This window comes from Pan troglodytes, chromosome 6 (assembly GCF_028858775.2).
Source record: "Pan troglodytes isolate AG18354 chromosome 6, NHGRI_mPanTro3-v2.0_pri, whole genome shotgun sequence".
In the NCBI taxonomy this organism is placed as follows: Eukaryota; Metazoa; Chordata; class Mammalia; order Primates; family Hominidae; genus Pan; species Pan troglodytes.
This window is the reverse complement of record NC_072404.2, coordinates 13,524,467-13,551,681: the sequence shown is the minus strand read 5'-3', so window position 1 is coordinate 13,551,681 and position 27,215 is coordinate 13,524,467. Positions and strand designations below refer to the sequence as shown.

At 37.3% G+C, this 27,215-nt stretch overlaps 1 protein-coding gene across 7 annotated transcripts in view; it reads right to left on the bottom strand.

The window, feature by feature from the left end:
• UMAD1 (UBAP1-MVB12-associated (UMA) domain containing 1) overlaps positions 1-27,215 on the bottom strand; it is a 238,278-nt gene that overhangs the window by 198,808 nt on the left and 12,255 nt on the right. For 4 of the 7 annotated variants that reach the window (XM_063813760.1, XM_063813763.1, XM_063813759.1 and 1 more), the window contains 2 exons: positions 6,549-6,672; positions 3,813-3,919 (listed from right to left, as the gene is read on the bottom strand). In XM_063813760.1, coding sequence (XP_063669830.1) covers positions 3,813-3,919; positions 6,549-6,630 — 189 coding nt within the window. In that variant the 5' untranslated portion in view covers positions 6,631-6,672. The remainder of the gene's footprint in view (positions 1-3,812; positions 3,920-6,548; positions 6,673-27,215) is intronic. The other 3 variants (XM_024357571.3, XM_054687038.2, XM_063813764.1) reach the window with 1 other exon arrangement.

Genomic DNA, 27,215 nt, shown 5'->3' with positions numbered 1-27,215 from the left:
CTACAGATTCAATGCAATCACTATCAAAATACCAAAGACATTCTTCACAGAAATGGAAAAAATAATCCTAACATTTATATAGAATCACAAAAGACCCAGAGAAGCCAAAACTGTTCTAAGCAAAAACAACAAAATTAGACGAATCACACTACCTGACTTCAAATTATACTAAAAAGCTATAGTAACTAAAATAGCACAGTACCGGCATAAAAACAGACACATGGACGAATGGAACCAAATACAGAACCCAGGAATAAATTCACACATTTACAATGAACTCATTTTCAACAAGGGTGCCAAGGATATACATTGGGAAAAGGAAGTCTTGAATCAGTGGTGCTGGGAAAACTGGATATCTCTATGCAGAAGAATAAAACTAGACCCCTATCTCTTGCCACATACAAAAATCAAATCAAAATGGATAAAATACTTAAATCTAAGACCTGAAACTATGAAACTACTAGAAGAAAGCATTGGGCAAATGCTACAGGACAGTAATCTGAACAAAGATTTCTTGAGTAATACCCCACAAGCACAGGCAACCAAAGCAAAAATGGACAAATGGGATTACATCAAGTTAAAAGGCTTCTGCACAACAAAAGAAATGATTAATCAACAGTAAAGAGACAACCCACAGAATGGGAGAAAATATCTGCAAACTACTCATCTGACAATGGATGAACAATCAGTATATATAAGGAACTCAAACAACTCAACAGGAAAAAATAAAATAATCCAATTTTAAAATGGGCAGGCCAGGCATAGCAGCTCACGCCTGTAATCTCAGCACTTTGGGAGGCGGAGGCAGGAAGATGGCTTGAGCCTAAGAGTTCGAAAGTGGCCTGAGTAACATAGTGAGTTATTGTCTCTTAATATGTGTGTGTATATATATATATATATTTATCTATAAATTAAATATACAAATATATATTTATCTATAAATTAAATATATGAATATATATTTATCTATAAATTAAATATATAAATATATATTTATCTATAAATTAAATATATGAATATATTTATCTATAAATTAAATATATAAATATATATTTATCTATAAATTAAATATATAAATATATATTTATAAATTAAATATATAAATATATATTTATCTATAAGTTAAATATATAAATATATATTTATCTATAAGTTAAATATATAAATATATATTTATCTATAAGTTAAATATATAAATATATATTTATCTATAAGTTAAATATATAAATATATATTTATCTATAAGTTAAATATATAAATATATATTTATCTATAAGTTAAATATATAAATATATATTTATCTATAAGTTAAATATATAAATATATATTTATCTATAAGTTAAATATATAAATATATATTTATCTATAAGTTAAATATATAAATATATATTTATCTATAAGTTAAATATATAAATATATATTTATCTATAAGTTAAATATATAAATATATATTTATCTATAAGTTAAATATATAAATATATATTTATCTATAAGTTAAATATATAAATATATATTTATCTATAAGTTAAATATATAAATATATATTTATAAATTAAATATATAAATATATATTTATAAATTAAGTATATAAATATATATTTATCTATAAACTAAATATATAAATATATATTTATCTATAAATTAAATATATAAATATATATTTATCAATAAACTAAATATATAAATATATATTGATAAACTAAATATATAAATATATATTTATCGATAAACTAAATATATAAATATATATTTATCGATAAACTAAATATATAAATATATATTTATCGATAAACTAAATATATAAATATATATTTATCTATAAATTAAGTATATAAATATATATTTATCTATATTAAATATATAAATATATATTATCTATAAATTAAATATATAAATATATATTTATTATATAAAATTAAATATATATTAAATAATATTTAAATTTTTTTTTTATATATCTGAATAGCTATTTCTCAAGACATACAAAATGACCAATAGGCATATTAAAAAAACGTTCAATATTGTTGATCATCAGAGAAATGCAAATCAAAATCAAAATGAGATATCATCTCAACCCAGTTAAAATGGCTTTAATCCAAAAGATAAGCAATAACAAATGCTGGCAAGGATGTGTAGAAAAGGGACCTCATACCCTGGTGGCAGGAATGTAAATTAGTACAGCCAGTATGAAGACCAGTATGGAGATTCCTCAAAAAACTAAAAACAGAACTACTATATGATACAGCAATTCTATTGCTGGGTACATACCCAAAAGAAGAAATCAGCATATCAAAGAGACGTCCACATTCCCATGTTTATTGCAGTACTATTCACAATAGCCAACTTATAGAATCAACCTAAGTGTCTCCATCAACAGATGAATAGATAAAGAAAATGTGGTACATATACACAATGGAATACTATTTAGCCATAAAAAAAGAATGAAATCCTGTCCTTTGCAACAACATAGATGGTACTAGAGGAGATCATGTAAAGTGAAATAAAGCAGGCACAAAAAGACAAATTTCACATTTTCTCACTCATATGAGGGAGCTCAGTTTTTTTCAAATTGAACTCATGGAGATAGAGAATAGAATGATGGTTACCAAAGGCAAGGAAGGGTAGCAGAAAGAGGGAAATAAAATGGGGATGGATGATGGGTACAAAAATACAGTTAGATAGAAGGAATAAGATCTAGTATTTGGTAGCACAATAGGGTGACTATAGTTAACAATAATTTATTGTATATTTTTAAATAACTAAAAGAGTGGAAATTGAATGTTGCTAACACAAAGAAATAACTGCTTGAAGTGACAGATATCCTAATTACCCGATTTGATCACTACACATTATATGCCTGTGTCAAAACATCACCTGTACCCTGTAAATATATACAACTATTATGTACCCATAATGATTAAAAATAAAAAATTTAAAACAAAATAGATGTGTGCAAGTATGTGTCCATGTTAATAAAAGCATTAAAAGCATTTTCTATTTACCATTTGACCTACTTGACTTTTTCCAGAATATTTTATACAGTATGCTCTGAGACTAAAGTAGATATTATATATGTCAGTATAGAATGATATAATAAAAAGAGAAACCTAGCAGAGCAAATCAATTTTTTAAAAAAGAGTTTACCAGATAATTAACTATAACTTTAAAGACAATTAACTATATTCCTAATAATCTGTCAGGATCTTTATTTGTCAATTCAGTTAAGTTCTTCACCACTGAAGGATGTTTTCACTAATTAAACCATATATACCAACTTCCAATTTCAACTTCTTCAAGGAATTTTCTGAAATATTTTAAAAACATTTAAACTATTAAATAGTAAAAAGTTTGGGTTAGCCAAAATAAAAGCCAAACTTTATGAACAGTATTACAACAACCAACCTTCTTTTATTAAAACAAATAAAAAACAGCACTTTCTCTTTTCAATTGTAGAGAATACAACTTTTTTTAAAAAACAAAGAGGTTAGGATGTCAATAATGTCTTAGAATTAAAACTGATGATATAACTTTTTTTTACAAAAAGATGGATAGTTCAGTGGTTTAGAGGATAGGTTCTGAAGTCAGATTGCCTGGGCTAATTCCAGATCTGCTACATACTAACTGGAGAAACTTGGAAACATTAAATCCTAGCCTGTGTATGGTGATATAATAGTACTACCTCACTCACAGGGTTTTTCCAAACATTTTACACACATTAACTCATTTAATCCCCTCAATAACTTCATGGGGTAGGTACCGATATCGTGCTCATTTCCTAGATATGCTAAGTGGTACTGGGAAGGGTAACTAACCTGCCAAGGGTAGAGAGTAAGTCGTGGAGCCACGAAGCCAACCCAAAGGGTCTGACCCAGGGTCAGCACTTTCAACAGCACGTCACTGGAGAGCCTCTGAGATGCTTCTGCGGAAGAAGGAAGAGGGCATGAATGATGAAAAGAGAACGAAGACAGAGGAAGTAAGAGCTGAGAAATGATGCTGACTGATACCATCCAAACTTCAGGAGAGTAATGGTACCCACAGAAGACTATGTACAGAGGATTTTATGAAAATGGTGAAGGGGTGGAGCTTTGCACCTGGGGGGAAATGAGGCTAAACAGAGACAAGCGTCAGCAGACAGAGGAGCTGAAGGGCAACAAGGCCTCAGCCAACATCTGGCGGACCTGATTTGTTTGGGTCATTTGAACGAGGTACAGCAGCTGCACTGCAAATTAAACTGCTATCCTGGAACTACGACGGAAGTGATTCTTCACCATGACTGTTCAACTGCTAGACATATGGTGCTGGGTACGACACCAATTATGCTAGTCCAGGATGGTCCTGGGAAAATTCCCTCAGATGGAGCAGCTGGTACTGAGAGCATATTAGAGTAATTAGGTCCCGGAAATTCCTTCTTAAAATACGAAATTTGGAAGTTTGTGTGCCTTCTGAGGCTCAGTTAAAGAAAGACTACTTCTTAAACTAGTCTTTCCTGGAAAGGGAAAGGAGATCCATAGTAGATAATACTCTGAGGCAGAAGGCCCTGGAAACTGGGCTTCTACTGAGATAGCTACAAGACATGCAATGGAATGTCTCATCAGGACTACATGCTACCAGAAATTGGAGGAGATCTTAGCAGCACCAGGAGCCACTGCAGTGGTGGTTAAAATTTGTCTCAGAAATCCTACAAAGTGGCAGAGAAGTAGGGATAAAGTAGATGAATAAAAAGTTTAAGGTCCAGCATTAGGAATTCTATGTGCTTTCAAAGATGCCAGTACACCCAACTTACAGCCTCTAAATGGCTATTTGATAACAAAAAGAATAATGTCAATTTCTAATCATAAAGACAACAGAAAAGAGGCTGGACGTGGTGGCTCATGCCTGTAATCCCAGCACTTTGGGAGGCCGAGGCAGGAAGATTGCTTGAGGCCAGGAGTTCAAGACCAACCTGGGCAACATGGCAAGACCCCATCTCTATTTTCTTTAAAAATAATTTAAAAAAAAATTTTAAATACATATATAATAAAAACAACAGAAAAAAGCAGAGTTCCCTGTATATGTGTTAAGACTTCAGAGGTATTTTTAAATCAGGAATATATAACAGAGTGGAAAACAAGAGTTTTTTGGAAAAAATTCTGAGAGAAGAATTTATTGTGAAACTCCTGAAAAAGAGAAACTTCACAGGAGGCCTGATGTACCCCTGAAGTTTTCTGTTAGCGAGGCTAATTCAAGAAGTGTGAAAAAAGTAACACTGGCAGCTTTCAAGGAACTAAAATCGGAGTTAACAGAGTCAGTTCTGACTTGGAAGCCAAGGCATAAATTCCTGACACACTACGAAGGAAGGGTCATATTAGCAATTAAGTCCACTGCACCCTACCTTATCCCAGTCAGAAGGCTACCCAGAAAAATCATCAGCCCTGGTCAAAGACTAAGCCCCACTATTTTTACCTCAGGTATAAGGGATCTGGTCTGAAGAAAACAATTCTGAGCAACCTCCCAGCTACTGCTCCTGTCCCTGGACATACAAGACAGGTTCTCAAAAACAACAGGCCTGCCAGAACATGGCTGTAGAAATGATGGAAAATTCTATAGTAAAGTTTATCCACGAGAAAAACTCTATTCTGGTCTCACAGAGATTACCCTTAAATCTAAGGGAAACATCCCTTATTTCTCAAAGCCTACAGAGCATTGGCTGATGCTCGCAGATGCCAGTCTGACAGGGCCAAGATAAAGGAAGTAAGAGGTAGGAAACCAGTATCTGGAAAAGGAGACCCAGAGAAACATTCCAGGGAGTGAAGACCATATGAGTTAATTCAAATCTTCTCAGAGAAGGAGTAGGAATTTGGTGGGAGGAGGTCCAGCATGGAAAAGGATGAGAACCACAAGGAAACACTGGGTTTGACTACCCCACACCATACTTTGGAAAGAGAATTTCTGGGAAGAGCATACAAAGATGTTGGGCAAAACTTTTCCTCAGGGGAAGAAATGTGACATGACATGGAGGAAATTTTACTTTTCAGAATTCCCCTGGTGAAGAACACTGTATTTGATTGTAAGAAATATTTTTTAAAGACACTAAAATCTTTAAAATTTGCAGGTATTAATTTGATAATAGAAAATAGTCTTAAACAGGAAACACTATTTAACATATTTAGATTTTAAAGTCTACTTCATTCAGCAAATATTTATTGGATGCCTAATTTAATTTCAGATGCTAATTTATGAAACAAGGTTAGTACTATTTATAAGACAGAACTTGAATTCATCAAGGATACTTGAAGACTTTAGATTTTCCACAGTTAAAAAAAGAAGCGATTTTACACATTTAACTTGGAGAACACAGCCAAATCAACATGAAAGAAAAGTCTCACCTGATGACACTATTCCAAGTAATTGATGACTTTCATCTTTACAGACTTTACTCTTTAAAAATTAAACACATAAATTAATTCTGAAATTATAAGAAATAATTTAAAATCAATCATATAATTTTCAAGTAATTTTTAAAAGAGAACATAATTCATCTAATTATTTTGTTTCTTAAAAAGACTCACCTAAAAGGACGAATCCATCTGCTTCTGTCTCTGGTACTGAGGGCTTTTTAGATTCCGGAGGCTTTCTGAAGAAGTGAAACATTGCTGCTGCTGCTGCTGCTGCTGCTGCTGCTGCTGCTGCTACCTGAAATAGAAACATTACACAATGTCAAATTCAGATGCAACTGTAAAACTCTTACCCTTTTTAGCAAAAAGTTAAGCATAACGATATAACAATAGTTACTCTTAGGAATTCTATGGCCAGATGTAAAACCACGAGCCTTCTCTAGATGTCAGCCGACAAAGCTAGAAAATGATCTTCCAGTTTAAACTCCTGTATCCTTTGAAGTTCACAGTGCAACCTCTCTCAATTTCTGAAGATTCAGAAAATAACCCAGGAAATCCCTACATACAAAACTCAAATCAACAGATAACACGAGAATCTGGAAGGATCTTGCTAACCATAAAACAGACACTGGTTTGGGTAATAGGAAAAAATAAAATAAACAAACCTGTCCGGGTTTCTTGTCATGTTGTAACTACCTTAAGCCTCATAAAACTAAGGCCACTGGAAAAAAGAAAACATTTCAAACATCCCCTACTGATGGTTACCTAATTTAGACACTCAAGCACTGTACCTGTATTAGTCCATTCTCACACTGCTATGAAGAAATATCCTCGACTGAGTGATTTATCAAGAAAGGAGATTTAATTGACTCACAGTTTCACATGGCTGGGGAGGCCTCAGGAAACTTAAAAGCATAGGGGAAGTCACCTCTTCACAGGACGACAGGGAGAGAATGAGTGCCAAGCCCCTTATAAAACCATCAGATCTCATGAGAACTCACTCACTATCACGAGAACAACATGAAATGGCTCCCATGATTCAGTTATCTCCACCTGGTCCTGCCCTTGACACATGGGCATTAATACAATTCAAAGTGAGATTTGGGTGGGGACAAAGAACCAAACCATATCAGTACCCATTATAAAATTGCAGCCAACTTTAAATTCCCATCAGTGCAGATCCTTGTGTTGGTGAGATTATTGTGACCATCCGCAATACACACATGCTCACACGCACACAAATACAAGCACACATTCACAACCCTCTTTTCCTACTATTCCCATTGTTATACATTCAAGTAGGCCAACAATTTCTAGAAAACAACTGGGGAGAAAGTTGAAGGGTACTTGCAAGGATACATAGGATTCTGAGGACAGTTCCTTACAAGCCAAAAAAATAAAAGAGAAAGCAAAGAACAATCCTGGTGGCAGCAAGTGCTCCAAGTTTTAGTTTTCATATATTTCACCCATAGCAGAAAACCAAGAAGGGAGGGTGAGGATTTAATCTGAGTGAAAGCCGTCTAGCAACTGGAAATTATACTGGGATTTGTGCTGGTTGGCCTGACCTGAGTTGTAGATCAGAGAAGGATATGAACCCCAACATAAGTGAATGGTAAAAGGAATCTATTGGTTGCTAGAAACCATATCTGGCAGATTTCACTTTTAAAAAAGGAATTCAAAATGGAGAAGAAAAACACAAGCCATGTGAAGAAGAAAACATTCTAATTAGAGAAAAGGAACAGCTTCTGAAATCCTTAAAGAAAGTGCTTACTGGATATAGTAATAGATACAAAAGAAAAGTTTGAAAACAGTTTGGCACTCTCTATAGAGAGCAAGGAGAGATGGCCTCTAATGAAACTGGTGAAAAACAAGATTAGATGAAAAAGCAAAAGAAAAGGATGAAAAGACAAGGAATCAAATGAAAAAAAGTAACTGAGTAAGATAAAGGGAAACCCCCACAAGGAAAAAATGAGGTCAGAAAAGAATTGGTTTGCAAGCAGAAATGTAAGACAATAGATTTCAAATTAAATGACTTATACAATTGGAAAAGGCAACTACTTTTCAACCTCGAACAGTTAAAAACAAAACTGAGAAGGCCTTTAAGGAACAACAGCTAATTAAAACTCAGCCTCAGCTAAGGATCAAATAAAGGGTATATAGCTGATATTAAAACCTCAGTGTAGACTAATGTGGCACTCAGTAAATTCTTTCTCTTGGGATAAAACGGTTCAGAAAAAAGAGACTAAGGGTGTGGGTCTCCAACTGAAGCCTTGTGGAGCCAAGAGATCCTCAAATAAATAAAGAGAAGAGGGGTGCATGCACAGAGGTGAAAAAGATAAGAAATACAGGAAATCTAAGAATTACATCTTACATCTAGCAAAAATTTTAGGTCTGGCTATTGACACACGAAGCTGACTAAAGTCAAGTAGATAAGAAGCCAACAAAATTTTTGAGAGTTGTACTGCAAAAATAATCTGGTCTCAATTCAAAGAGTAATATGATTATTGAATGCTTAAAACAACCCTTAGACACCAATTTTCTACAGGTAAGAAGCTGCCAGAGAAAACTGTTCAGCCCCCAAGGAGGCCCATGCCCATTTCCGTTGTAGCCAAGGAAGTTACCGAAAAGGAAAAAATTCCAACAGGGTGAAGCCAATGGCATGGAAGACAATGGATGGAGGAGCCTCTCCCAGGAAGCAGAATCTGGACATAATTAAGGAACATTCTTGGGCCCAAGATAGGGGTCCCCCAAAATTCTACTGTGGAATTGCAGAATTGCTACAACTTTTGACTGTTCTCTCTCTCCCTTTGTTCGCCTTTGTAAATGGGAGTGGTTTTGGCAATTATGCTTACCAGTTCCACCAGGGTGTAAGGGGAAAGGAGGGGCAGATTACTTGTCTTTTTAGTTCATGAAGTCTCCAGATCAAGAGTACCACATCTGAACATGATGAACAGACTCTTGTGTATCAGCCAGAGGCACTGAACTTTGAGCATGATGCTATAACTGAATGGGGCAATGAGACAGACTGCCTTGGGGAGGGGTGAGTTACTTTGCCTACAGTAGTAGAGAGACAGATCTGAATATATGGTGAACACAAATGAGAACCACGGAATCGTTAGGGCTGTTTACCAGCTCTGTTTTATGGAGACATAATAGGACAGTTTTCTCTTCCCTCCTTGGAGTCAGATGTGGCCATGTGACTTGCCTTGTTCACTGTGCCACATGCCATTAGAGTGCTACAAGAACTTTTGTGGATATAGAGAGACCCTTTAGAAAGTGGCCCCTCTTTTAACATATGAATAACAGTCTTTTAACAGAAGGACTCAAATTTCCAATGCCTTTTGATGTCTGGCCACAAGTCAGAAATGCAACAAACACGGATATCACAAAAGTAGTTTTGATAAGTCATTCTCCAACCCCAAAAGTTTAAGTTGTTATAAAAGCCAGACTAAACTCAAGTGTAGAATAAGAAAACAAACAACCTGTTTTTAACCCAAGTATTGTGTATGGAATTTATAACAAGTAATTAAGTGAAATGTTAAAATTTTTAATGACCTAAAACATCAAATTTAAACACACTGGCTGCAGCAGTCTGTTACATAGCATGACTTACTGGCAAAGCATAACATTATAATCTGTCACTTCCAAACATCAGAACATTATAATATCCCAAATATATTATAGAAGGAGGGATAATTTAGGCTCCAAAAGTCAAGAAACGTGTAGGCATGGAAAAAAGCAGGTCAGGAATAAGGCAAAGCAGGCAGAGACTATAGAAAAGAACTGAGAATGGCAACAAAGATTTGCTTTGGATAATTTCAGACAGTTCCGAAATTATTACAAAGGCATCAGTCACCCTCGTGTCTATCACTCCACCAATCTGACCACCAACTTAACTCCTTCCCCAACTACAGTCCACCTCAAGATGTTGTTCTGTGGGAACACGCTTCCTAGTTTACAATAAGAGTCTTGGGATTCCCTTGTATGATCAATACTGCTGCTGATGCTAAAGACTCATACCACTAGGTACCTAAGGTCAGTCTAACCATGTATCTTGAGTAATCCCCTCCATGCCTGAAAAGAACATATGCTAAAGCACTAAAATCTGCAATCAGCTTATCTTAATCCCATGATATTCTTTTCATATCACTCAAAAACACACAGTGGTATAAAAACTTAACCTACAGTGGAGAAAAGGACTGGCAAATACCATTCTTACATCTCCCCTCTGTGAGGGGTATGGCAAGATTTAGTTACCCTGCCTAAGACTAGTAACTGGAAAGGCGAAGGGGAATAACTACAAATGCCACTAACATTTACTGAGTTCCTACAGTGTGTCAGACCCTATATCAAAATACTGTATACAATCGTTTCCTCCTTATCCACGGGGGACATGTTCCAAGATCCCAAGTAGACACCTGAAACCAACAATAGTACCAAACCCTATATACAGTATGTTTTTTCCTATACAAAAGGTTCTCCCAAGTAATGTTGCTTCATTTTAATATTGATGAGAAAAAAAAAAACTTGATTCCCAGCTGGGGCCACTGTCTATGTATGTGTAGAGTTGGCCCATTCTCCCTACGTCTGTGTGGGTTTTCTCCCCAGTACTCCAGTTTCTTCCCACATCCCAAAGCTATGTCCATTAGGTGGACTGGCATGTCTACATGGTTCCTTTCTGAGTGAGTGTGGGTGGGTGTGTGAGTGCCCTGCAATAGAGTGGTGTCCTGTCCAGAGCTGGTTCCTCCTGAGGCCTTGAGGGCTTAAGCTGCCAGAAGAGCCTCTGGCCAGCTATAGCACTTAACTAGAATAATTGGGTAAATAATTATCTTACTTGTCTTATTAATATTTCTTAAATGTATGTATCACTAACATTCATTTCAATGTTTAACATTAGAAAAGTTTTTATCTTTATTTAGAAGTCGGTGATGTTTTTATGACCAGAAATATGCCATAAGAAATGAACTCTTGCTTATATCAATTAGCCTATGGTAAAACTGCTTTCATTACATGTTGTTTCACTGAAAGTCAGTTTCTAAGAACCCATCCATGATGTTAAGTGAGAATTTACTGTATGTATACACCTATGATAAAGTTTAATTTATAAATTAGGCACAGTAAGAGATGAGCAATAACTAATAATAAAATAGAACTATAACAATATATAGTAATAAAAGTTATGTGAATATGGTCCCCCTCTCTCTCCCTCTCTTAAAACCTTATTGTACTGTACTCATATATTTTTTTACTTAGTTGCCATAAGTAACTGAAACAGTAAAAATCAAAACCATAGATAAGAAGGGGGACTACTGTATGCTCTATCTCCTATAATCCTTACAATAGCCCCACAGGTATACACAATTATTCACATTGTGTAAGTAAAAGAAGTAAAGTAGGACCAGGCATGGTGGCTTACACCTGTAATCCCAGCACTGTGGGAGACCGAGGCAGGCAAATTGCTTGAGCCCAAGAGTTGAGACCAGCCTGGGCAACATGACGAAATCCTGTCTCTACAAAAAAAAAAATTAGCCAGGTGTGGTGGTGTGTGCCTGTGGTCCCAGCTAATCGGGAAGCTGAGGTTGGAGGACTGCTTGATCCCAGAAGGCGGGGGTGAAAGTGAGCCACTGCACTGCAGCCTGGGTGACAGAGCAAGACCCTGTGTCAAACGAACAAAAAAGAATTGAAGTAAAACAGTAGGTTAAGTATTGGTCCAAGTTTACACAGCTAGTAGAGTAGAGCACAATCTTAAACCAAATCCTGTTGGCACCAAAACTGAATGCTTTTCATCAGTAAAGCAGCAGAGACCAGAAACACTTAACACTTAGGACATCTGTGTTGAACATTCTTTAATATAATATTTCTCAATGTTAGTCAAACACATTTGATTAATACCATTTCTGTCTTTGTCAATCCCTACTTTCCCAAGCCTTGCTCAGCTCTATGCTGTGAAGACATTTACTAACTGCACAACATCTATGAAGACCTTCACTTACTTCATACTTTTATAATATAAACACTCATTAAGTGGATAGGCCAGACAATGATCCAAAACTGCAGGTGTAGCAGTGAACTTACATTTAGGGAAAAAAACCTGCAACCTCTGCCCATCATATTTCTGAGGCAATCCTTAGCAGAATTAAGAGTAATTTAACTGGAAGGGACCTGTATAATCCTGCTGCCCCAAGCCTAGTATGCGGTAAGCTCTAAGCACTCTTGCTTCTGATATGCATGGCCTTGACAGCTGGACTTCTGCCTGGAGTTCCCAAGAATACTCCAGTCTCATTTCCTTCTCTGTAGTTTTCAGTATTTTTTCAGTTGTCTACAATGAGCAAATTTTACATTTATAAACAGGAAACATACCAAATTTTATTCTCAAAAACCCATTATTAGCTAGTGGCAACTTGCCTATCTGGGCTAGAACCCAACCTATAAGGCATCTTAATACTCAAACACAGGGATCCTGGAGCTACCTCTATACAGGTGGGGGATGAAGAATTCATCTGTCAGCCGGGCACAGTGGCTGACGCCTGTAATCCCAGCACTTTGCGGGGCCTAGGCGGGTGGATCACCTGAGGTTAGGAGTTAGAGACCTGGCCTAGCCAACAAGGTGAAACCCCATCTCTACTAATAATATAAAAATGAGCTGGATGTGGTGGCGCACGCCTGTAATCCCAGCTACTCAGGAGGCTGAGAGGCAGGAGAATTACTTGAACATGGGAGGCGGAGGTTGCAGTGAGCTGAGACCCCACCATTGCACTACAGCCTGGGCAACAAGAGTGAAACTTCGTCTCAAACAATAAATAAATAAATAAATTCATCTGTCCAAACCACAAAAATGGGAGAAAATTCCTGGAAATCACATATTTGATAAATAATGTATATAAAGGATATATAAAGAACTCTTAAAACTCAATAATGAAAAAACAGCTCAATAAAAACTGGGCAAAAAATATGAACAGCCACTTCACCTAGCAAGATACATGAACAGCAAACCACCACATGGAAAGTGACCAATATCATCAGTCAATAAGGAAAAGTAAATTAGAATCTCAATGAGATACCATTATATACCTATTAAAAAATATTTAAAATTAAAAAGATTTGCCCCGGTCAGGTACAGGGGCTCACATCTGTAATCCCAGTACTTTGGGAGGCTGAGGTGGGCAGATCACTTGAGGCCAGCAGCTCATGACTAGCCTGGGCAACATGGCAAAACCCCATCTCTACTACAAAAAATACAAAAATCAGCCAGGTGTGGTGGCGTGTGCCTGAGGTCCCAGCTACTCGGCAGACTGAAATGGGAGGATTGCTTGAGACCAGGATGTCAAGGATGCAATGAGCCAAGATCATGCCACTGCACTCCAGCCTGGGTGACAGGGCTATGAGACCCTATCTACAAAAACAAACAAACAAACAAACAAACAAACAAAAAACACTTTCCCAAGTGTTGGCAAAGGGCAAAGATATGGAGCAACTGGAACTCTTGTACACTGGTGGTAGAAGGGTAATATGGTACAACCACTCTGGACAACAGTTTGGCAGTTTCTTAAAAACATAAACATATATCCATCATATAACTTAGCCCTTAGGAAATGAAAACATATGTCCACACTTGTATACAAATGTTGTAAACAACTTTTTTTAATAACCAAAAAATGGAAACAACCCAAATGTCCAATAACAGGTAAATGGATTTTTAAAAACTGCCATATGCATCCCATTCGGTAGTAAAAGGGGAACAAAATAGTGATATATGCTACAACATGCAACGATCTCAAAAAAAAAAAGCTGATGGAAAGAAGCCAGACAATATAAAAGTTCATACTATATGATTCCATTTATATAAACTTCTCAAAAATACAAACTAGTGTGCAGTGAAGTGAAAGAAAGTATATCAGAGGTTGCCTGGGGAGGGGAGGGACACAGAGGGAACAAAGGAAGGAGGGATGACAAGGGAGTAGCAGGAAACTCTTGGAAGTGATGGATATGTTCATTATCTTGACAGTAATGATTGTTTCAGCAGTATAAGCACACATCAAAACTCATCAAATTGTATATTTTCAATGTGTTACTGATCCAATCTCAATAAAGTTCTTTAAAAATTTATTAACACAATTAGATGTCATATGTAAGTTTTAGTTCACAATTATTGGGAAAATTGTCTCAAATCTCTTAACCCACTTTGTGTTACAGGGACAGTCTTTATATAAAAAGCAAAATGTTTCTTTTCTGCATGCATCACACAAAACTAAAAAATAAAAGGACACTGTATTGACTTTTAATGGTATACACAGACTGCGTATAAAAGGGCCTGCCTAATTGCTTAGCAGGGCAGATCCTATTGTTCAGAATAGAGGTAGGAGAGCACAAGAATATATTTCTTTTTTCCTATTACTCCAAGGCTTCCCTTTTAAGTAATATTATCCACGACAAAAGGATTAGGCAACATGGTTTTCTCAATTTGATTATCTCCTTTGAATTTCAACAGACTACTAGTTAATGTAAATATATCAAATAGACTAAAATTCCTGTGTGATTGATGCAGCTACTGTCTATAGACAGAATAATGTAAATACATGTGTATGAATGTGTGTGTGTGTATATATATATATATCTATATATCACCCACACACATTTTATTCCAAATACAATAAATATGTAAATTTCACAGTGCTGAAAAATTAAAATCCTGAACGATGTTTAACCTTCCTCCTTTTGTACAGTGAAATGCATGATTATGCAAATATAAAAATTTAGACAACAAGTTTACTAATTTCTCCTCAGAGATACCAATACAGTACAGAGGAAGGCAGGCCATGCTTTTGGTAGCTTTAATCTTGACTGATAAGAATACACAACCTAAAACAACGCTAGAAAGCATAAAACATTCCAGAAAGATCAATGTGAATTAGAACTCTGGTAGGCTGCGCAGACTAGGTAGCCTTGAGTTTAACTTCATCTGATGTGTATAAACAAAGAAGAGAAGGAAGGCCTTTCCTGTAGGAAGGATCAACATGAACAAAAAGCATAGTGGGTATAGAGGAAAGCAAAGAGATTAACCTCACTAGAGGAAGGAACCATGTAGATAAGCAACAGAAATCAAGACTGCAAAAGAAGGGAAGAAATAAATTACTGAAGAGTTGGAAGTGTCAGGAAAGTGTCAGCATATTCAGAGTGGCAAAACAGGATTTGTTGGACATTACTGGGCAGTCTGGAGTCTTGAGCAAAGTATTTAAGAGAGATTAAATGTAAAATAGCATGCTAGAGAGACTGAGAAGAGCCTGGAGTCAAGAAGTTAAGACAGTTGTAGTGAAACGGGACTGGATTAAGATGGGTGAAGTTTGAATGAGAAAAGAAGGGATGTGCAGAAATGATATGGAAAAGTGGTATTATGAATAAGAAAAGGAAAAGTAGGAGACTTTATCTTAAGAGAAGAAAATAATAGTAAATTCCATTTCAATCTGATTTTCCAAGACAAACTGGAAATCCAGCTATTATGTAAAAATCTAGGTTTTAAATAGTAGCAAGAAATTCACGATGTTTACAAATACTGTGCAGATGGTAGAAATCCTGTAAAACTGGACTTGGCCTTCAGGTGGCAAAGTGTTTTAGACCTAGGTTAGGAATTAATAGCCTAAATCTAATCAGTAGAAGGAAAAATTGTTTAAGACTTTAGAATTCAGTAGATTTCCTGGCTAGCTCACCCATTCAGGTTATTCCCACCTTTGCTTGTTTTGACTAGGCTATTTTATAAATCTGTAGGAATAGGAGATCAATTGTAGAAAACTGATAGTCATGCATGTAATTCCTATCCATAAAAATGCTTCTGGTAAAATGCATTCATTATTGCCCCAGGGATACTAACCAATTTTGCATCCATTTATAAATTTCACATTCCTTATTTGCCTATCAGTGTGTGATGATGCTTTGAGTTCTCTTTTGAACCAGTTGCAGTATCTCACTAGTTCTCTCCTTAATTAACAAGTTCAGTATTTAACAGATTTTAGATTCATAGTAGAGACCTGATTTAATCCTCTTTTAAAATGTATCCTTTAGCATCAGTTAGACTACTAATTAGTATTACATAAAGACTCTCCCCCTGTTTTTCCGTCCCACCTAGGTTTTTTACTTTGTAGTTTTTGATATTGGTGTAATGGGGAAGAGGTACAGATGCCTGAGAGGATAAGCAAGGGAAGACATTTAAACTGATGTCACTTTTCAGCTCCACAGAACAGCTTGGAAACTAATTAATTAAATTGAAGCATTAACATAAATTTTACTTCCACCTCTCTTATTTATGCTCAGACTTTTAAAAAAATGAAACAAAAACAAAGAAAAACAAAGAAAGAAAAAACTATCTTAGATTTAGGTGTTTGCTTCAAACTGCAAGTTCCAACCCTTGAGTGGAAGTAAACAATTTAGCAGGTCAAGACCAGACTTTTCTTTTTTTAATGGAATGAAATAGGAAGAAAAAAAAAGTAGGGGAAGAGGGAAAGAAGGCAAAAAGATCGAGAGCATTATACATGGTAACTAATGCTTTATAAACTTTCGCATTTGGGTGCCTGTGCTGGGTTATAATAAGAAATCTATTTTCTAGTTTGGGCTACAGGCAAAAAAGCTTTTTCAAAGCACTCACACACTTCTTAAAATTTTTTTGAGAAAATTATGTACTTGTTAATTTCACATCTAAAACTTTCCATTGAAAATTATAAAGGACATAGTTTCTAGCGTACTATAAATATTTACATGTTGAAACAAAATCATTATATCTTTCTTTTAAATTTATTCAACAAAATCTAAACACCATAACATTTTAACACTCACCATTAACCATTTTAAAAATACATGAAGAGGGGTTGCTGGCAAGATGGCCGAATAGCAACAGCTCCATCTGCAGCTCCCAGTGAGATCAACACAGAAGGCGGGAGATTTCTGAATTTCCAAGTGAGGTACCCGGCTCATCTCATTGGGACTGGTTAGACGGTGGGTGCAGCCCAAGGAGGGCGAACAGAAACAGGGTGGGGTGTCGCCTCACCCAGGAGGCACAAGGGGTTGGGAAACTCCCTCCCCTAGCCAAGGGAAGCCTTGAGGGACTGTGCGGTGAGGAACAGTGCACTCCGGTCCAGATACTACACTTTTCCCACGGTCTTCGCAACCCACAGACCAGGAGATTCCCGCCGGTGCCTATGCCACCAGGGACCTGGGTTTTAAGCACAAAACTGGGCGGCCATTTAGGCAGACACCGAGCTAGCTGCAGGAGTGTTTTTTTTTTCATACCCCACTGGCGCCTAGAACGCCAGCAAAACAGAATCATTCACTGCCCTGGAAAGGGGGCTGAAGCCAGGGAGCCAAGTGGTCTAGCTCAGTGGATCCCAACCCCATGGAGCTCAGCAAGCTAAGATCCACTGGCTTGAAATTATCGCTGCCAGCACAGCAACCTGAAGCTGACCTGGGACACTCGAGCTTGGTGGGGGGAAGGGCATCTGCCATTACTGAGGCTTGAGTGGGCCGTTTTCCCCTCACAGTGTAAACAAAGATGCCGGGAAAGATCCAACTGGGCACAGCCCTCCATAGCTCAGCAAAGCCGCTGTAGCCAGACTGCCTCTCTAGATTCCTCCTCTCTGTGTAGGGCATCTCTGAAAGAAAGGCAGCAGCCCAAGTCAGGGGCTTATAGACAAAACTCCCATCTCCCAGGGACAGAGCACCTCGGGGGAAGGGGCAGCTGTGGGCGCAGCTTCAGCAGAATTAAACGTCCCTGCCTGCCAGCTCTGAAGAAAGCAGCACATCTCCCAGCACAGCATTCAAACTCTGCTGAGGGTCAGACTGCCTCCTCAAGTGGGTCCCTGACACCCATGTCTCCTGACTGGGAGACACCTCCCAGCAGGGGCCGACAGACACCTCATACAGGAGAGCTCTGGCTGGCATCTGGTGGGTGCCCCTCTGGGACAAAGCTTCCAGAGGAAGGAACGGGCAACAATCTTTGCTGTTCTGCAGCCTCTGCTGATGATCCCTAGGCAAACAGGGTCTCGACTGGACCTCCAGCAAACTTCAGCAGACCTGCAGCAAACGGGCCTGTCAGAAGGAAAACTAACAAACAGAAAGGAGTAGCATCAACATCAACAAAATGATGTCCACTCAGAAACCCCACTGAAAGGTCACCAACATCAAAGGCCAAAGGTAGATGAATCCACAAAGATAGGGAGAAACCAGCGCAAAAAGGCTGAAAATTCCAAAAACCAGAATGCCTCTTCTCCTCCAAAGGATCATAACTCCTCAGCAGCAAGGGAACAAAAATGGTGAGTTTGACAAATTGAAAGAAGGAGGCTTCAGAGATGGGTAATAACAAACTCCTCTGAGCTAAAGGAGCATGTTCTAACCCAACGCAAGGAAGCTAAGAACCTTGGAAAAAAAGGTTAGATGAATTGCTAACTAGAATTACCAGTTTAGAGAAGAACATAAATGACCTGCTGGAGCTGAAAAACACAGCACAAGAACTTCCTGAAGCATACACAAGTATCAACAGCCGAATCAATCAAGTGGAAGAAAGGATATCAGAGATTAAAGATCAACTTAATGAAATAAAGCATAAAGACAAGATTAGAAAAAAAAACAAAAAAAAAACAATCAAAAGGAATGAACAAAGCCTCCAAGAAATATGGGACTATGTGAAAAGACCAAATCTACATTTGATTGCCGTACCCGAAAGTGACAGGGAGAATAGAACCAAGTTGGAAAACACTCTTCAGGATATTATCCAGGAGAACTTTTCCAACCTAGCAAGAGAGGCCAACATTCAAATTCAGGAAATACAGAGAACACCACAAAGATAATCCTCGATAAGAGCAACCTCAAGACACATAATTGCCAGATTCACCAAGGTTGAAATGAAGGAAAAAATGTTAAGGGCAGCCAGAGAGAAAGGCTGGGTTACCCACAAAGGGAAGTCCATCAGACTAACAGTGGATCTCTCTGCAGAAACCCTACAGGCCAGAAGAGAGTGGGGGCCAATAGTCAACATTCTTAAAGAAAAGAAGTTTCAACACAGAATTTCATATCCAGCCAAACTAAGCTTCATAAGCAAACGAGAAATAAAATCCTTTACAGACAAGCAAATGCTGAGAGATTTTGTCACCACGAGGCCTGCCTTACAAGAACTCCTGAAGGAAGCACTAAACATGGAAAGGAACAACAGGTACCAGCCACTGCAAAAACATACCAAATTGTAAAGACCATCAACACTATGAAGAAACTGCATCAACTAACTGGAAAAATAACCAGCTGGCATAATAATGGCAGGATCAAATTCACACATAACATTATTAACCTGAAATGTAAATGGGCTAAATGCCCCCAATTAAAAGACACAGACTGGCAAATTGGATAAAGAGTCAAGATCCATCAGTATGTTGTATTCAGGAGACCCATCTCATGTGCAAAGACACACATAGGCTCAAAATAAAGGGATGAAAGAATATTTACCAAGCAAATGGAAAGCAAAAAACAGCAGGGTTTGCGATCGTAGTCTCTGATAAAACAGACTTTAAACCAACAAAGATCAAAAGAGACAAAAAGAGCATTACATAATGGTAAAGGGATCAATGCAACAAGAAGAGCTAACTATCCTAAATATATATGCCTCCAATACAGGATCACCCAGATTCATACAGCAAGTTCTTAGAGACTTACAAAGAGACTTAGACTCCAACACAATAATAGTGGGAGACTTTGACAACTCACAGTCAATATTAGATACATCAACGAGACAGAAAATTAACAAGGATATTCAGGACTTGAACTTGGCTCTGGACCAAGCGGACCTAATAAACATCTACAGAACACTCCACCCCAAATTAACAGAATATGCATTCTTCTCAGCACCACATCATACTTATTCTAAAATTGACCACATAATTGGAAGTAAAACACTCCCCAGGAAATGCAAAAGAACGGAAATCATAACAGTCTCTCAGACCACAGTGCAATCAAATTAGAGCACAGGATTAAGAAACTCACTCAAAACTGCACAACTACATGGAAACTGAACAACCTGCTCCTGTATGACTACTGGGTAAATAACGAAATTAAGGCAGAAATAAAGATGTTCTTTGAAACCAATGAGAACAAAAATACAAGGTACCAGAATCCCTGGGACACATCTAAAGCAGTGTTTAGAGGGAAATTTATAGCACTAAATGCCAACAAGAGAAAGTGGGAAAGATCTAAAATTGACACCCTAACATCGTAATTAAAAGAACTAGAGAAGCAAGAGCAAACAAATTCAAAAGCTAGCAGAAGACAAGAAATAACTAAGATCAGAGCAGAAATGAAGGAGATAGAGACATGTAAAACCCTTTGAAAAATCAATGAATCCAGGAGCTGGCTTTTTTAAAAGATCAACAAAATAAAAAGACTGCTAGCAAGACCAATAAAGAAGAAAAGAGAGAAGAATCAAATAGATGCAATAAAAAATGATATAGGGGATATCACCATTGATCCCACAGCAATACAAACTACCATCAGAGAATACTATAAACAAGCTATGCAAATAAACTAGAAAATCTAGAAGAAATGGATAAATTCCTGGACACATACACCTTCCCAAGTCTAAACCAGGAAGAAGTCGAATCCCTGAATAGACCAATAACAAGTTCTGAAATTGAGGCAGTAATTAATAGCCTGCCAACCAAAAAAAGTCCAGGAACAGATGGATTCACAGCCAAATTCTACCAGAGGTACAAACAGGAGCTGGTACCATTCCTTCTGAAACTATTCCAAACAATAGAAAAAAAGGGGCTCCTCCCTAACTCATTTTATGAGGCCAGCATCATCCTGACACCAGGCAGAGATATAACAAAAAAAGAAAATTTCAGGCCAACATTCCTGATGAATATTGATGCAAAAATACTCAATAAGATACTGGCAAACTGAATCCAACAGCACATCAAATAGCTTATCCACCACAATCAAATCAGCTTCATCAATGGGATGCAAGGCTGGTTCAACATACACAAATCAATAAACATAATCCAGCATATAAACAGAGTCAATGACAAAAACCACATGATTATCTCAATAGATGCAGAAAAGGCCTTCGATAAAATTCAACAGCCCTTCATACTAAAAACTCTCAAAAAACTAGGTATTGATGGAATGTATCTCAAAATAATAAGAGCTATTTATGACAAACCCACAGCCAATATCATACTGAATGGGCAAAAACTGGAAGCATTCCCTTTGAAAACTGGCACAAGGCAAGGATGCCCTCTCTCACCACTCCTATTCAACACAGTATTAGAAGTTCTGGCCAGGGCCATCAGGCAAGAGAAAGAAATAAGGGGTATTCGAATAGGAAAAGAGGAAGTCAAATTGTCTCTGTTTGCAGATGACATGATTGTATATTTAGAAAACCCCATCGTCTCAGCCCAAAATCTCCCTAAGCTGATAAGCAACTTCAGCAAAGTCTCAGGATACAAAATCAATGTGCAAAAATCACAAGCATTCCTATACACCAATAATAGACAAACAGAGAGCCAAATCATGAGTGAACTCCCATTCACAATTGCTACAGAGAATAAAATACCTAGGAATCCAACTTACAAGGGACATGAAGGACCTCTTCAAGAAGAATTATAAACCACTGCTCAAGGAAATAGGAGAGGACACAAACAAATGGAAAAACATTCCATGCTCATGGATAGGAAGAATCAATATCATGAAAATGGCCATACTGCCCAAAGTAATTTATAGATTCAATGCTATCCCCATCAAGCTACCATTGACTTTCTTCACAGAATTAGAAAAAACTACTTTAAATTTCATATAGAACCAAAATAGAGCCCACATAGCCAAGACAATCATAAGCAAAAAGAACAAAGCTGGAGGCATCACACTACCTGACTTCAAACTATACTACAAGACTACAGTAACCAAAACAGCATGGTATGGGTACCAAAACAGAGATATAGACCAATGGAACAGAACAGAGCCCTCAGAAATAATACCACACATCTACAACCATCTGATCTTTGACATACCTGAAAAAAACAAGCATGGGGAAGGGACTCCCTATGTAATAAATGCTGTTGGGAAAACTGACTAGCCATATACAGAAAACTGAAACTGGACTGCTCCCTTACACCTTATACAAAAATTAACTCAAGATGGATTAAAGACCTAAACGTAAGACGTAAAATCATAAAAACCCTAGAAGAAAACCTAGGCAATACCATTCAGGACACAGGCATGGGCAAAGACTTCATGACTAAAACACCAAAAGCAACGGCAACAAAAGCCAAAATTGACAAATGGGATCTAATTAAGCTAAAGAGCTTCTGCACAGTAAAAGAAACTATCATCAGAGTGAACTGGCAACCTACAGAAAGGGAGAAAATTTTTGTGATCTATCCATCTGACAAACGGCTAATACCCAGACTCTAGAAAGAATTTAAACAAATTTACAAGAAAAAAAAACCCCATCAAAAAGTGGGCAAAAGATATGAACTGACACTTCTCAAAAGAAGACATTTATGCAGACAACAAACATATGAAAAAAAGCTCATCATCACTGGTCATTAGAGAAATGCAAATCAAAACCACAATGAGATACATTCTCACGCCAGTTAGAATGGTGATCATTAAAAAGTCAGGAAACAACAGATGCTGGAGAGGATGTGTAGAAATAGGAAGGCTTTTAACACTGTTGGTGGAAGTGTATATTAGTTCAACCATTGTGGAAGTCAGTGTGGTGATTCCTCAAGGATCTAGAAACAGAAATACCATTTGACCCAGCAATCCCATTACTGGGTATATACCCAAAGGATTATAAATCATTCTACCATAAAGACACATGCGCACGTATGTTTATTGCAGCACTGTTCACAATAGCAGACTTGGAACCAAACCAAATGCCGATCAATGATAGACTGGATAAAGAAAATGTGGCACATATACACCATGGAATAGTATACAGCCATAAAAAAGAATGAGTTCATATCCTTTGCAGGGACATGGATGAAGCTGGAAATCATCATTCTCAGCAAACAAACACAAGAACAGAAAACTAAACACCACATGTTTTCACTTATAAGTGGGAGTTGAGCAATGAGAACACATGGACACACAGAGGGGAACATCACACACTGGGGCCTGTCACGGGGTGGAAGGCTAGGGGAGGAATAGCATTAGAAGAAATACCTAATGTAGATGACAGATTGATGGATGCAGCAAACCACCATGGCACGTGTATACCTATGAAACAAACCTGCATGTTCTGCACATGTACTCCAGAACTTAAAGTATAATAAAACAAAAAAAATTTTTTTAAGTACATGAACAAGTTCTTTACTAACAGCAAGAGACTTTACATTGTTCTTTTTTCTCCTTCAACTCGTATTTCCACTCCACTTCCACCCTCAGAACCACGCAGCTTTTACAATGGTGTATACAGAAGAATACAAAGTAGTGGCGGTAACCTCACTTTTAAGAGAGCCTGTCCTGGCCGGGCGCAGTGGCTCATGCCTGTAATCTCAGTACTTTGGGAGGCAGAGGCAGGCGGATCACCTGAGGTTGAGAGTTTGAGACCAGCCTGACCAACATGGAGAAACCCCGTCTCTACTAAAAATACAAAATTAGCCAGGCTTGATGGCGCATGCCTGTAATCCCAGCTACTCGGAAGGCTGAGGCAGGAGAATCGCTGGAACCCAGGAGGTGGAGGTTGCAGTGAGCCAAGATCACACCATGGCATTCCAGCCTGGGGAACAAGAGCGAAACTCTGTCTCAAAAAGAAAAAAAAAAGAGAGAGAGAGAGAGACTGTCCTAAATATATACACTTACTATATACCTACAAAAATATTTTTTAAATTAAAATACATAAAAAAGAGCCTGTCCTCTAATTTAACACTCCTAATCTTTTCATTCATCCCCTAAATGTAATGTCACATCATACACATATATAGCATCCATTAAAAAGGGAAGTTATATGAGTTAATAAAACTTCTCTAATATAACCTTATAGATGCTTTCAGCCAACTGAGAATTTAAATGTTATTACTTTTAGCCAAAACAGCACATCTAAAATACTTAGGAAGTTGGAAGCTGGTGAGCTACAAATCAATTATAGAGCATCAAGCCAGGGAGGACTCTGGAGGAATGCAGAGGGTTCCAGAGAACTTCACTGTATAGGGTTCAACAGGAGCCAAACTGAAACTTTTCATTTAATTTATTTTATTTTTTCTTGATCCTCATAATTTCAATCATTTTCTTATTTTACTTTATACTAAATTAAAGGCAGGAAAAGCTTTTTCCAAATGAGACACGTGGATTTCAAACATGAAATCCTTAAACGCAATACAGGAAATCCTAGGTGAAAAGAGTACTGGGGGAAGGGGCAGTCTAGTTTATTCCCATGACTGGGTGACTTTTAATGGCTGGCTCTGTCTGCCATGGAGAGCAGGCCAGAGGCTTCATTTGATAATCTCAACTGCCAGCTACTCATCATTAGCATGTAAGATATCTACTACCAGGAACTGTCTGGAATCATTGCTGTTACTATAACAGTAAATCCTGCTAGCATAGCAAGCATTACATCATCCAGAATTACTAATTTTCTAGAATACAGTGGGCCCACCACATCCATAGGTCCTGCAATCCTACTATGAAGCAAAAATAGTCAAAAAAATAAAAAACAGTACAACAATTAAAAATATTACAAATTTTTTTTTTTTTGAGACAGAGTCTTACTCTGTCACTCAGGCTGGGTTACAGTGGCACAATCTTGGCTCACTGCAATCTCTGCCTCCAGGTTCAAGCGATTCTCCTGCCTCAGCCTCCAGAGTAGCTGGGATTACAGGCACCCGCCACCACACCTGGCTAATTTTTGTATTTTTTAGTAGAGATGGGGTTTCACCATGTTGGCCAGGCTGGTCTCGAACCCCTAGCCTCAAGTGATCCGCCCATCTTGTGCTCCCAAAGTGCTGGGATTACAAGCATGAGCCACCGCACCCAGCCCAAATTTTAAAATATAACTATTTACACAGAGTTAGATATTCTAAGGAATTTAGGGATAAAGCATATGGGAGGATGTACAAAGGCTATATGCAAATACTATACCATTTAGTAAAAGGCACCTGAGCATCTGTGGATTTGGGTATCAGCAGGAAGTCCTGGAACCAATCCCCTAGGGATACCGAAGGATAACTGTACTGTCTCTACAGAATCACTTCCCATATCCATATGATAAAGTCATCTTGAAAACTAACAACTTCACCTAAGAAAATTTTCGAACAGAACCTCCCCTCTTGTCAGATCCTATTTCCATCACTGAATACAGATGGCCTCACTTGGGTAAAACAGACGTCAAACAATTTTACTCTCCTCCATTACTTTGTAAATAAATTTGAGCCTCAAAGTATCTACTAGAGAATAGTCAGGGAAGGTTTTGGTTTTGTTGTTGATGGATTTAAGGATCTGTGTTTGTTTTCTTTTTAATTGAATGCCCTATGGTTTTCAGAATCAAGAAGGGTAGCCTAGCAGTGATAAGAAATGACTGCTTTTTTCTCTACTGCTTCTTATTCACAATATGAAAAACAGAACAGAATAATAAAGTCTCCCCTCAATCTACTAATTTAGGGGGGAAATCTCATATTACATTAGACCAAGGTTTCTCAATCTCTCCACTCTAAGCATTTGGGATCAGGTAATTCTTTGTTGTAGGAGGCTGTCCTTAGCACTGTATCATCTTTAGCACCATCCCTGGCTTTAACCCACTAAGTGCCTTCCTATCCCCCAGCTGTGACAACCAAAAATGCCTGCAGACATTGCAAAATGTCTCCTAGGGGACAAAACTGCCCCTGGTTGAGAACCAAGACATTACAAGAAAGGGACTTCTTTTTCAATATTAACCACTCAGCAGCACTCTCTAGGTAAAGACATTCCCCTAGGTCTGGGAGCGTCAGACTTCACCCGAGAACTCTCAGAATACTGCCCTTTTCTTCAGTGTGAACAATGACAGTGAATAATAAAAAATGTGTTGTAACTCCTCTGTGAATGGGTATGATCACCTAGTGTGTGATGCACTTCAGTCAGAAAACATCTTAATTTCAAGAGGTTTTTTTTTTAATGCTATACATTTGAAAACCATAGTTTTTTTCCTAAAGAAGGATGCTAACTAGCATCCTTAGAAGATAAGGTTTAGAAGATAAGATTACTGCCTTTTTGAGAGCTTATAAACAAACTGCACTAAGAATTTATCATTTGGATCTCAGTCACTGACAAAGAAGGCAATTTACAGCCTTTAGTGTCATCTTGAGTCATCTCAATTAATGACACAATGACACATTTATATGTTTTAGGAAAGTTACAAATATAACTGCATAACTGCCATAAACCATTTTGATTTGAGTGTAAATAACACTACTGTACAAGAAGAATTTCTGAAGCAACTTCATTTGGTGTTGCATTTTGAAAATGAAAAAACACCCTGCAAAAGAATTCAGACAACTCTAACAAAAAGCATCTCTCCACATAAAACAAATATCGTAAAACACATCTAAATAATGTCCTAAGGGAGAATTAAGTCATGGGATGTGAGGTCACACCTCTTTACAACTCTCTAGAGCACTGGGGACCAAGAATAAATGTAAAAATAAATAAAACATTATTCAGTGTGGGTGTTTAAAATATTCTATTTGCTCGCTCATTTTAATGTTTACACAAAATAGAAGCCATCACATTCAACATCCAAAAAGAATCCCTCCCTAAACTGCCAACTAAAAATTATTTGACTTTCAATGTAGCCTGACGGCATCATCACAAGCCTTATTACTTCCTCCCCATTGAAGAACA